The sequence below is a fragment of the Vombatus ursinus genome, unplaced genomic scaffold, assembly GCF_900497805.2.
Source record: "Vombatus ursinus unplaced genomic scaffold, bare-nosed wombat genome assembly UNPS02007822.1, whole genome shotgun sequence".
In the NCBI taxonomy this organism is placed as follows: domain Eukaryota; kingdom Metazoa; phylum Chordata; class Mammalia; order Diprotodontia; family Vombatidae; genus Vombatus; species Vombatus ursinus.
The window spans coordinates 1,636,250-1,649,465 of record NW_020947600.1 but is presented as its reverse complement, the minus strand read 5'-3'; the positions used below and the strand labels follow the sequence as shown (position 1 = coordinate 1,649,465).

The following is a 13,216-nucleotide window of genomic DNA, read 5'->3' as shown; positions in this document are numbered from 1 at the left end:
AAGTGCTATGTGTTTCTGATCTGTGAGGAGGCTCTACTATCTTCCCTCTTTCTAGAGATCCCATCTCTTGGCTTAGAGAGTCCATCTCCCTTCTGCTCATGCTTCATGCTCTCCTCCCATAGGAGGAGATCTAGGTCAACCTCCTCGTCCTTTGGGGCCCAGAGTGATGGCATCTGCAGATACCTCTACCCCACTAAATCCTTCTATGTTCACATTGGATGCATAGAGAGTTAATCTTCCCCCACACCTTGGGTACCAATGACTATTACCATTTCATCAAAAACACTCCTCCCTCATTTCTCTAACTCTCAGGATCTCATAAGTAAGACTAGAGTGTGGCTTTCAGGGGAAGGGAATTACCTGCAAGATTGACATAAACAGCAAAATTCTCCTGAAACCCAGGGCATCTCAAATACAGTTTGATTGAAAAAAATCATGCAGTTCTTGGGGAATAGAGCTGTTATGTATGGTGATACCCTTACTTTGGCCAATAGTGATGCCTTTTTTTGTGCTAATAATATATTAAATTTTATTTTTTCAATTAACCCAAATCTACTTTCCCTCCCTCCCACCTCCTAGTAGGCATAACTTGAAAGATAGCCTCCTTCCACTCCTCCACTCCATCCCTGGACCCCAAGAGAGTAAGCCTCATCCTAGGAGAGCACCTACTTCATCTGGTAGAGGTTGTTGGTTCCCCTGTGGTCGATGTCATGACATAGGCCGGCTGTCACCATGGCAAAAGCTTCCAGATCTGTGTAGTAGTCCTTCAATTTGCCTGTCTGCAGGAAAGGGAGAGACCTGCCATTTGGCCCCCCTGCTGTTCTTAATGCCATCAATCACCCTTCCTTCCTTGATACTGTCTCCTCCCTTGCATCCCATTCACTGGTCTCTCCCTCCCAGCTTTCTTCTTCCTCTCTGACCACTCTTCAGTCTCCTTTGCTGAATCTTCATCTACCACCTTCCCCCTAACATTGGGTATTCCCCTAAAGCTTTGGTCTGGGCCCTCTTTTCATCTTTCTCTGTACTTTCTCTCATGGTGATTTCATCCTTCTCTTGTGGGTTCAATCATCATCTCTATGAAAATGACTCACAGCTCTATATATTCACCCCCAATCTCTTATGAATTCCAGCCTTGAATTACCAATTGGCTCAGCACATTTCCCTTCCAATAAGGTCTTTTAAAGTCACTTCTGGGCTTCCTGGGAATTATTGGCTTTTTGCCAACTGGGGGTTCTGCCCCAGTTGATGTCTTCATCAGGTCATGAAGCCCTTCCCAAAGTAGGGTCATTAAACAACAAACTCCCTGTTCCTCTGGAATGTTAACTGTGCTTGTGCCCTGGGCACTCACTCTAATGCTCACTAGAGATGTCTTCCAGTGAGGGTCAACCCATCACTTCCTAAGGTGGCCCATTCCACATTTGGACAGCTCCAATTGTTAGGAAGCTTTTCCTCACTTTTAGCTAAAATCTGCCTCTCTGTCCCTTCCACCCAGTACTCTAGTTCTACACTCTTAGGGCCCATCAGAATGAGGTGAAGTCTGTCTTTTCCATGACAGCCTTTTAACTACTTGGAGATACTCATCAAGTCTTCCTAGGTTTGTTTTTCTATAAGCTAACTACCCACAGTTCTTTCATCTGATATACATGGTCTGCTCTCTAGTTCTTTTAGGTTATCCTTCACTGGAAGTGACCCAAATAAGATAATTTCTTTCCTAAAATGTGATACCTCATACTGGACACCATATCCTAGATAATATGGTTGAAGGAAGGTCGAGGACAGTGAGACTATCACCTTCTACCCCCTTCTTCCCCCCTCTCCCCTACTCTGCCATATTCTGAATATTATGCTTGTCTCAATGGAGTCAAAGATTGAATTAACCCTTTGGGCTGCCATGCCTCTCAATTGCTATCTCATATTGAGCTTGCAGTCCACTAAAACCTTGGATCTTTTCCCATGCAAACTGATTGTCCAGCCCCACTTACCCTCTATTCTGTGGAGTGATTTTTTTTTCTTAATATGAGAGAAAGACTTTCATTTTATCTTGTTAAATCATTTTTACAATTTAGTCCATTGTTTTGACCCCCTAAGATATTTTGGGACCATTGTTACTGAAGTTAAACTATTTCAAAGCTGCAATGGGTTGTTGTAATTCTGGATAACAAAGTGTGTTCGAAGTCAGGGGAGTGTCCTTTCCTTCATTTCTTTCTCATCCTTATTCCTGGCTCTTGGACTTTCAAACTGTGCTCTATAATCCTGGAACTTCTCTCAGCATTTGAGGCCTCCTCAACTGTAAAAATATAACTACCCCTGAGGCTTGGTCAACCTGAAATATCCCTCTGTAAAACCCACCTCCTCCCTTTTTGGTGAATTTCTCCTGAAGTTTATGTTTTGTGAAGGGACCCAGGCTGGCCTTCACTTCATTCCCCTCCCAGCCCTGTTCCAAGCTTCCAGACTTCAAAATCATGCCCTGGTGCTGGGTACTTTTTATCCTGTTCTCCCCCTACACCAGTCTTTCAGCTTCCTTTTATGTATTATCTTCTCTCATTAAAATATAAGCTCCCTGAGGGCAGGGACTATATTTCTTTTTGCTTGTATTTGTATTAAATGTTTATTTCCTTCCCTCCCACCCATCCTCCCATCCTCCCTCCCTTCTTTCCTTCCTTCCTTCCTTCCTTCCTTCTTTCCTTCCTTCCCTCCTTCCTTCCTTCCTTCCTTCTTTCCTTCCTTCCTTCCTTCTTTCCTTCCTTCCTTCCTTCCTCCCTCCCTTCCTTTCTTTCTTCCTTCTTTCCTTCCTTCCTTCCTTCCTTCCTTCCTTCCTTCCTTCCTTCCTTCCTTCCTTCCTATTATGATCCTTGTCAGAGCTTGCTGAGGGCTAGGTAAGCTCACATGGGCCCAAAGGTCCCTGCTTGAGATTGAGAATTCATCAAGCACATACCATGAGAAGTGTGAACATGGTTTGGGCCACATTAAAGCCATGGCGCCAATTATGGTAAGTGATTCTTCGGTATCCTTTGCTGACTGAGTACAAGAACCGAACTAGGACCTGAGAAGAGAATGAGAGAAAAAATGGCAGTCAGGCCTGTGTCTCCTTATATGCTTCTTATAACAGCCTTCTAACTGGTCTCCTTGCCTTTAATCTAGTCTCTTCAGCCCATCTCCCATACCATTGCCTGAGTAACTTTCACAATGCTCCACTTTGGTCATGTTGCTCAAATTGCCTGCCAAATAAAATTAAAAATGCCTTATTCTATGTTCAAGGCCATCCACAATCTGGTTCCACCTATTTCAGTTTGATATAAGGAGAAGCTTCCTAGCAATTAGAGCTGTCCACAAGTGTATTAAGCTGTCCCCAAGCATTAGTGAGCTCCACTTAATACAGGTCTTCAAGCTGGGGATATTATGGGAAGCTGGATGAAGCAGGTTCTGCTTGGTGCCAAAGAGCAGAACAAGGAGCAATAGATAGAGGTTGTGGGGCAGAGAACAGGTTTTGACTCAATGCAAGTAGAGGGAAGACAGCAATATTGACTCCTAGTGAAAACTGGGGCAAAGGTTTCCAGCTCCAACGGTTCTACTTGGCTCCTCTGATGGAGCTGATTAGCTTGGCCAACAGGGACATTATGGGAATGCCACTGAAAGAGTCTCCTCATCTTAGCTTTATTTATTTCCTTTATCCTTGGGAACTTTGCTTAGCAAAACTGTAATAGAGCTGGTTGGAGCTAGAGTGAGGAGAATTCTCCCATCTCCCCACTTCCTATCACCACAAAGCCCCTGGTTCCCATGCAGATCAGCTCAAGAGTAAGACCAAAAAGGACCATGTGGAAAGAGTGAAGCTGCACTTTTCACGAGCCAACAAAATTACCAGTGTTTGAAGCATAGATTGCATGACCACTTTTTAGGGATGACATAAAATGGATTTCTGCTCACATGGGGTTGGACTGCTGAAAAATTTTGAATATATAAGTATTCCTTTTCTAGCTTTCTCCAACATCATACCCTCTATGACAATGTTCAGCCCAAGTGTACTTCCAGGTGCTCCTTGACCTCTTCCTTTTCTCACTCATCTCTAGAGCTACCTTTGCTCATGCCACACCCATACCTGGAATGAATTATTCACTCCCCATTTCATATTTCCACCTGTGCCTTCAAAGCCCCACACCAGTGCTAATTCTTCCACAAACCTCACCAATCCCTTCAGCTGAAAATGATCCCTCCCTCATCAAATTTCTCTGAACACTTTGACCTCACCTTTGTATTTATCTCACTCTCCCTTGTGCGACTATTATTTGTGCACATGCCTCTCTCTACTCATGAATTATTACTTCCTTCAGTTAAGGGTCTGTGTCATTTCTGTGTACATTTGCTCTGTTTATGTCTGTCTTCATATTCCTTGCATGAAGTGCAGGGCCCCAAACATGGTTAGTTAATAAATAGTTGAATGGCTATTGGATTTCATCCTCTGATCCCTCCAGATCCCTCATTTTCAGATTTCCTCCACTAGAATTGCTATATACCGTCCCCCTTCTAGTTCTCTGAAATCTCTCTGATTCCCATTACTCTCCTCCCAACATCCTTCCACCATCTTATCATTCCTCTGTCCTTTTTATCCCATCACCCTTTTGTGCTCCAATTGCCCTGTCTCAGCCCAGAAGGAAAGATAAGATTAAGTGAATTGGTGGGAAAATCAGACTAGGTCTTTGGGTGACCATCACCTTCTTCCTACCTCCTGGGGGATCTGGAACTTCTTGACCACACCCAGCTCATAGTACATCTGGATCCCACATTTCACCAGCTCCAGCTCCGTACATTCAAGGTCTGAGAAGTGGAACTCGTAGATGTCAAACTTGGTGGGTCCTGGCAGCTCATCTTTCTAAGGGGAGTGCAGGATTTGGATCAGAATCTCAGGGTGATTATCTATAATTAATCCCAGGTCATAAATTCTGGGAGTCTGAGACATAGGAAAAGAATGATTGGAAGATCAGAAAGTGGGCCTTTTATTACAAAGATATGTTCTGTGAAATGTGATTATGGAATAAGTATAAGCCTGCTTAAATATGTGTGTGTCATGTGTTTTTGTGTATATACATATACACACAGATAGATAGATAGATACACACATACACATATGTATATATGTGCTGAGGCCATGTGGTACAGTGAATAGAGAGCTGGCCTCAGAGCAAGAAGACCTGGGTTCCAATCTTGCCTCTGATACATACTGGCTGTATCACCCTGGGCAAATCATTCAATATCTCTGTGCCCCCAGGCAACTTTCTAAGACAAGAAATTGAAGAAAAGGCATTGACCATCATTGATCAGGGGAAATTCCTCACCCAGGTGTTTCCTATGCCAAGGAAATCACAGGTCCATTCCCTATCCCTCCTGTGTACCAATGTATTTGTGTGTGTGTGTGTGTGTGTGTGTGTGTGTGTCTTTGTATATATGTTTGTCTGTGTGTGTGTGTGCACATGCCTGTGTGAAGAGGGTTTGGTTTTGACAGAGAAAGAGGGTTGGTAGACCATTCCCCGGGAATGTACCTGCACCTTCCCACCTATCCCACTCCCACCTCAACCCTTGTCCCTTGTGCCACCAGGCTACTGCCCTTGTATCTGCCTGGCATGACTGACCCCTTACCAGGATTGCTCTGAGCTCATCCTCATCACAGTCCATGGGTTCCCTCCCCAGCCGTTCTCTTGTTGGCTAAAGAAACAACAATCCATAGGACAGAGTTAGAGCTTCAGACGCTTTGTGAGGCTCCTTACTACTCCCTCCCTCCTCCTCACATTGCCTCCACTTATTGGGTTTATGAATGTGGTTTTCTGGGGATTCCTAAACTTGCTGGGATTCCATCTTGTGTGGCTACTGGAACCTCTGTTCCCTTGTGAATCAGGAATGTGTCAGCCACACTTTTTCTGAGACCTTAATCTAGGTCCTTCAGTGCGTTGCTTAGGGGGCAGGTGCCTAGGTCTCCAGGAAACCAAAGCCAGAGAAACTCATAGCAATAGGTACCAGGCCCTACCCAAGCAAGTGATGTCATTCCTATGTATATTCTACGGGTATATCACCATAAGTCAATGTCTACCTGACTAAAAATAGGTTAGTGCACAGAGCAGGGGTCAGTGGCATCTCATTATGGTGACTGACTGCGCCTACCTTTTGTTTAAAAAAATATTTTACTTGGATTCTTGAGACAAATGTACTCCTCCCTCACCTCCACCACCCCAGTTAGGGCATCTCTGGCCCACGTTTCCATAATTTAAGTTTCACATGGAGAAACACACCACAGAATGGGAAAAGAAAACATCTGGAGCCTAAAAAACACAAGGCAATTTGCTAACAATGACCTCCAATAGACCCAGGGTAGATGTTCAATTTTCTTTCTTTCTTTTCTTTTTTTTTTTTTTTTTTTTTTTTGCTTAGGCAGTTGGGGTTAAGTGACTTGCCCAGGGTCACACAGCTAGTAAACGTCAAGTGTTTGGTCTGAGGCCGGATTTGAACTCAGGTCCTCCTGACTTCAGGGCCGGTGCTCTATCCACTGTGCCACCTAGCTGCCCCTTGGATGTTTAATTTTCAAGGAGTGAATATGAGCACATGTACTCAGAGGTACAGACATAGGCAGGTATAGAAACAGACCTAGGCATAACAGCTCACAAGCGCTCAGAGAGGCAGGTACAGTTACCCATGGGGGCAGACAGAAAAATCCCCAGGCACTTTTGCTTGAGCACATAGAGAGAGATACACAAACACAACACATGTAAACACAAGAAACTCTATGGATAATAATACCAGTACTTCTTGGATTTCATCCTTATCACATCTCACGTGGTACAGCACCATGTCTTGGGCAATGTCCTTTCGGTTTTCCAGTTTATTCATCTTGTCATAGGTGTCAGGGTTAAGCACAGACCAACCAAGGAATTGTGTTAGGGACTAAAAAAGAAATGTAGGCAGAAGCATCATGTTGGCCAGCATGGCGTATCTATCATGTATTAAAGCATTAACATGGTCGCTATCTTTATTCAAAATGCAAGGTGGTCTCCATCCTGGAGAAGGAGGGCTCAAAGAACACTTCTTCACTCTCTAGGTCATCAGAGAATTGGAAATGTTTCTTTAGGAAGAAAAGAAGGAAAAAAGGATGGAAGAGAAAGAGAGAAAAAGAAAGGAAAGAAGGGAAAGAGAGAATAGAAGGAAGGAAGAGAAGAGAAGAGAAGAGAAGAGAAGAGAAGAGAAGAGAAGAGAAGGGAAGAGGAGAAGAAGGAAGAAAGGAAGGAAGGAAGGGAGGAAGGAAGAAAGAAAGAAGTGTTTCAGTGGGAATAAGAAGAAAACAGTTCTGAAGAGGCACAAGGAAATTTTCACCTGTGCCAGGAGGTTAGAAGGTATAGGAATGTGATGGAGGAGAAAGGAAATAACATCTGAACACCTGAGACTGAATAATATTTATAAGCAGGAGTGCACTGTAGCTGGCTTGAAATGGCTCTTTAGAGACAGCTATCACATTTTTAGTGTGAGCTTTACCTTGAAAATAGCCAAATGCTACAAATCAGGGCATGGCTTTTGTTATCGTTGTTGACTATAGACTTAAAAAAGCAAAGGAGAAAATGTTAATGCTGAAGATTAAGCTTCACAAATGTGTAATGTATAATTTTTTTTTCTGAAGAGTCGGTTATTAAATGTTTACCAGTATATTCCTGGATATAGGGAGCTCCTTGAAAACACAAACACACCAGACCTAACAAGCACTTATTCATTCCCTAAGAACTGATGATGCAGATCTGAAGATGTGGTTAGGTGATACATAGACCTCATTCAGCAAGAACGAGGGACATCTCATTCCCTAAGAATGAGGTATACCTGTCAAAAATAATATCTAAATAGGATGCCTCCCTAAGAGAACCCAAATGTGATGGAGAACATATGGAGTCTTATCAAATTTGATGAATACTACCCACTTCTGCTGATTCACAGGGTTACAAAGAAAACATCCAGAAGGAATCCAGGAAGTATTTCTAAGGATTGAGGAGTTTTTAGCAAGGAATTAGGAGCTTATGGAGAATAGGGACAATGTTTGCGTCATTGTTGCTAATCAAAAGCAAAGATTTCAGAAGAGAAAGGCAGATTTGAGAAATGAATAACTGGATAAGAAGACAGTGCCTGAGAAAGAGATTTGGATTTCTGGCCCGTGGCTTAAAATATAAGAATGCCAGACTCTTGGTTAGGAATGGATTTCACATAAGAAGACCTGGTTGAAAAATCAACAACAACTAAATAAATGTTTTCATTTTCCTGAAATCTTACAAACTTAATCAAAAGTGCTTCAAATTTAAAAGCAAGGAAGAAAGAGAAAAGTGCCTATGTATGTCCACCAAGCTAGGTACTATGGAGAGTATGTAGAAATGTAAAAAGCTAAAATGTAGAAAAACTAGCAGTAGAGATACTCAGAATTTCACAGTCGTCAAAATCCAAGAATAGAGACAGAAATGAAATCCATGACTGCAGATGTCTATTTAAAAAAAAACAACCAAAGCAAAAAACAAAATTGGAAAAGATCTGAGGGTTGTAGCAAGTTCAGTATGAGTGAATAATGTGATTTCACAGCTAACAAAGATGCTGTGATCTTAGACTTCATCACGAGGCAAAACTTCCAGGAATAAGAAAGTGATAGTTACACCTCTGCTCTTGTCAGACTGCACCTGGCGTATTCTATTCAATTCTAGGCACCCCACTTTAGAAGGTCATTGATAAACTGGGAGGCATCCAGTATGGTGAATAGCCTTGAAATCTTGCCACTAGAGGCAGCTAGGTGGTGTAGATAGAGCACTGAGCCTGTAGTCAGGAAGACCTGAGTTTAAATCCAGTCTCAGACACTTATCAGCTGTATATCTTTAGGCAAGTCACTTAACCTCTTTTTGCCTCAGTTTCCTCAACTATAAAATGGGGCACCTACCTCCCAGGGTTGCTATGAGAATCAAATGAGATAATATTTATAAAGCACTTAGCACAATATCTGGCACATAGTAAGTGCTATTGAAGGAAGACTGTGGGAAGTCTTTATTGTATCTCAGCGGAAAAAACTCCTAGACTGTAAACGTAAAAGTTGAAATACAAATGTAGATTTTCATAAAGTGCTTAATAAATTAAGCCATGGAATAAAAAAATGCTAGCTATTATTGTGAGAATCAGTCAAAGAATGGAAAAGATAATAATAACATAATAGAGATTAACATGGAGAAGAAAATAATAATAATTTATATTTTATATAGTATTTTTATTTAGTAATTTATATAGTACTTTAAAATTCTCAAAGTGCTTTGCCTATATTATCTCATTTGATACAACAACCCTGGGAAGTAGTTGTTATTATCCCCATTTTACAGATAAGGAACTTGAAGCTAAGAGATTAAGTGACCTTCCCAGGGTCACACAGCTAGTAAATGTTTGAGGCCAGAGTTCAACTTCACTTTTACTTATGTCAACTCCAGCTCTCTGTCCACTCTGAAGGGCTGTCACATGGAAGAGGCATTAGATTTATTCTGCTTGGCCCTAGAAAATGGAACTAGGAGCAACGAATGGCGGTTCCAGTGAGGCACATTCTGGTAAAATGTAAGAAAAAATTTCCTATGGATTGAAGCTATCCAACAGTGGAATGGGTCACCTCAGAAAGTGATAGGTCCCCCCTCAATTGAAGTCTTCAAGGAAATGCTGAAAAATTACAATTTCCTGTGTGTATTCTAGAGATTGCACCTGCTATAGTTTGGCTTTCAGATTAGAGAACAGTAGGCCGGGTGAGGCATGTTCTCTAGCTTCCAGAACTTGACAAGATGGCATGTGGAAAAAGCGTTGGAAAAAATTGGTTCTTCTTAGCCCTAAAAGAGGAACTAAGGCCAAGAGATGGAATATCTTCCTAATATCTGTAAAATGGATAATCATACTGATACTATCTACTTCAGTTATATAATATACTATATAATATATTATGATTACTACTAATAAGAACAAAAACTAACAGTTTTTATTTCAGAGTTAGTGGCTTCCTCATCATTGGAAGTCTTCAAGTATAGCCTGGATTACCACTCATTGGGGATAACCACTCATAGATTTTGAGCTAGAAGGGGGCATTTGGGGTCATCTAGGCCAACTTTTTCATTTTACAGCTGGGGAAAATGAAAGAACCCAAGGTCACACAGAGAGTGAATGATAAGCTGGAGATCTGAACTCATGTCCTCCAACTCCAAATCCAGTGCTCTGTCCACCTAACCACTATGCTTACAGAGGACGTCTTCTTGTTAAAGTACAGACTGTCAACCTCTAAGTTTCCCTCTAACTCTAATATTCTATGATGTTCCCTTGTCATTTCCCCCACCAGAACTGTGTCATATTCACCAAATCAGACAACCTGATGATGGAAGAGGTGGAAGATACTCCTAATGCACTGATTGACCAGGTATGGAGTGAGGGATTGTGAGCTCCTTCACTGCTCCAGTTCTAAACCCAAAAGATGTTAGCTTCCAAAGTTCCATTTCCATACCCAGAACACTTTGATTCCCAAATGTCTATTCCCATACCTCTAACATTTTGTTTCCCAGTGCTCTGTTCCCATACCCAGAATACTCTATCTCCCAAAGGTCTAACCCCATCCCTGTAAGACTTGACCTATAACCCCCTGTTCTCATTTCCAGAACACTCTGATTCCTGAAAGTCCATTTCTGTGCTTGGGACACTTTGGCCTACAATGTTCTGTTCTCATACCCAGGACAGTTTTTACCTCCATAAGAACTTCATCTTGCTCATCAAAGGGTTTCCCATCTTTCCTGTTGTAAAAAGTAGCAACGCCAACAATCTCCTCTTTTTTGTTGACTATGGGCATGGAGAGGACGTTTTTTATAATCCATCCAGAGTCATCTAGTGGCCCTTCCTAAATGAAGACAGACAAGGAATGACCAAGTATTTGGGGTCTTTATTATGGAGTTTGTCACATAGGAAATACTGATGTCACTGGCTTGCCTCTCAAACAGAGGCAATTTTGTGTGCATCATTTCTGAAGAGAAGCAATTTTTTCCTCAAACAATAGGCAATTCTTATTGACAACCAGACAAATACTCACCTGAAATTCAAACATCTCATCTGCAGGGGCATTCATAATGTTACAGATCTGGGGAAGGATCAGAAAAATAATTTCACTAGGAGCAGATACAGCATCAGATGGAATTTTAAAGAGTTACTTGACCCACAACCTCATACACAAACAATCATGCCTCTAAATGAATGGATGGGCATAAACAAATACATTCACATTCACTAAACCCAAGGCGGGGGGGGGGAGTGGGGAGGATAAGGGAAGATGGATATGTCCTTAAATAGCTGAGCATAAATGCCAACAGCCTATCATGTGTACCATCCGCAAGCCTCTAATGACATTAGAATGACCCAAAGGACTTACAAAGCCACTTTCTGCTACATAGGTTGGGAGGCCACTGACCAGTGCCCAGTGATCCGCTGGGGGAGTTCTGGGGAAGAGAGAAATGCAGAATCGTCTTATCCAACCTAACACTCAGGATTCATTCATAAGAATACCTGTACTTTAGAACACTTGTGCATAAAATCTCTCTCGCACATACATATACATATATGTGTATGCATGGAAGCTACAGGTGCTGGCAATGGTCATGGAGAGAGAGAGGGATTCAAGGGAAGTTGACAGTCTTTACATGTCTTGATGACATGGATTCAGCCATGGCCAAGGGACAACTATGAAATAGAACTAGACTGATGGTGGGTTGTGAGTTCAGCTCTAGGCAAATCTTTTGTTTTCTACAACTATTGGCTTTAAATGGGTGGATTGGCCAGTTTGCTTATGAGCTACTATCAGAATCGGGCCTGGGGAGAAGAGCAAGAAAGACATTGATATGGTGCAATGGGAACTGGGCCATGAAGGTCAAGGGTTGTTATGGGGTTAGAGAGTCTGGTTCACATGTACTTATGCATATACACAAGTGTGTACATGAGTTGCACACACATGTACAACTAGAATAAAAGGCTACAGAAGGGTTGGAGGTTTTGGGTGTGTGTATGTGGGAGGGGGAGATGACAAAGGGGCTTAGGAGCTGAGCATGGGGTAGAAAAGATGAGGATTCTGAAATCTGGAGCCATATATATATCTGTGTGTGTGTGTGTGTGTGTGTGTGTGTGTGTGTGTGTGTGTGTGTGTAGGAACTAGTGATTTTATTAGAACCGAGAACTCCCAAGTAGGGAAACTCCCTCTACTAATGCAAGTTGGTACCATTTCTATAATTTATAGTCTTAGGGGGCTGCCTGGAACAGTAAGAGGTTAAATGATTTGCCCAGAATCACACAACCATTCAAAATTTGAACATAGATTCAAAATAGTGACAAAATGCCCTTCCCCATATATTGTGAATTAAAATTTCCAAAGTACTTTTGTATTATGCTATGAGGTAGATGGGCATACGAGATATCCCCATTTTACAAAAAGGTAAACTAAGGCTTAAAGAATTTAGACCTCCTTCCTGCCTGGTAAGCCTTCTATTCATCTTTAATTGATTCCCCATCACACTGTCCAGGACAACTATTATAGCCCTTAAATCACCCCACCCTCAGAAGGGACCTTGAACTCTTCTTTACAAAATTAACCCCATCTATTGTAAGCTCTTTCATGTCCCATTTTCTTATGTAGGTTCTCACCCATCCTTACCCTCCTAGAGGTGGCTTTCTTTCTTACCAAGGCTAGCCCTTCCATCTATTCCCATGCTAGCCCCTTTCTCCTTTTGGACAGTGTTCCAGCTATCATCACCCCCCCCCCCCCCACCTTCTCCCAACTACATCTTCAGTCTTTCCCTCTACATTGGTTCCTCCCCAACTGCCTCCAAAACATATTCAAATCTCATTGGTACAATACCTTTCTTTGGTACTGATCCTCCCTCAAACTAATGTCCTCTTTCCTCTCCTTCATTGCTTGCCTGCACTCTTGTGTTCTGAAAGGCAAAGTTTTGCCTCATCTCCCCAGGAAACAGGCCTCCACACTAATTCTTGGCAATCTTCACACCATGCCCTTCTGCTCCTTTTCCAGCTCTCCTTTATATGTTGTCTTTTTCCATTAGAATGTAAGCTCCTTGAAGGCAGGGATTATCTTGCTTGTTTTTATTTGTATACACAGATCTCTCTCTCTCTCTCTCTCTCTCTCTCTCTCTCTCTCTCTCTCTCT

The 13,216-nt window shown here is 42.1% G+C and overlaps 1 protein-coding gene across 1 annotated transcript in view; it reads right to left on the bottom strand.

Moving 5' to 3' along the window:
* Positions 1-13,216, bottom strand: part of LOC114033998 (rod cGMP-specific 3',5'-cyclic phosphodiesterase subunit beta) — a 79,234-nt gene that overhangs the window by 23,497 nt on the left and 42,521 nt on the right. Inside the window, exons 7-14 of the mRNA XM_027849645.1 lie at positions 11,435-11,501; positions 11,099-11,146; positions 10,760-10,909; positions 6,784-6,927; positions 5,632-5,697; positions 4,721-4,867; positions 2,936-3,043; positions 670-779 (exon numbers count right to left, since the gene is read on the bottom strand). Coding sequence (XP_027705446.1) covers positions 670-779; positions 2,936-3,043; positions 4,721-4,867; positions 5,632-5,697; positions 6,784-6,927; positions 10,760-10,909; positions 11,099-11,146; positions 11,435-11,501 — 840 coding nt within the window. The remainder of the gene's footprint in view (positions 1-669; positions 780-2,935; positions 3,044-4,720; positions 4,868-5,631; positions 5,698-6,783; positions 6,928-10,759; positions 10,910-11,098; positions 11,147-11,434; positions 11,502-13,216) is intronic.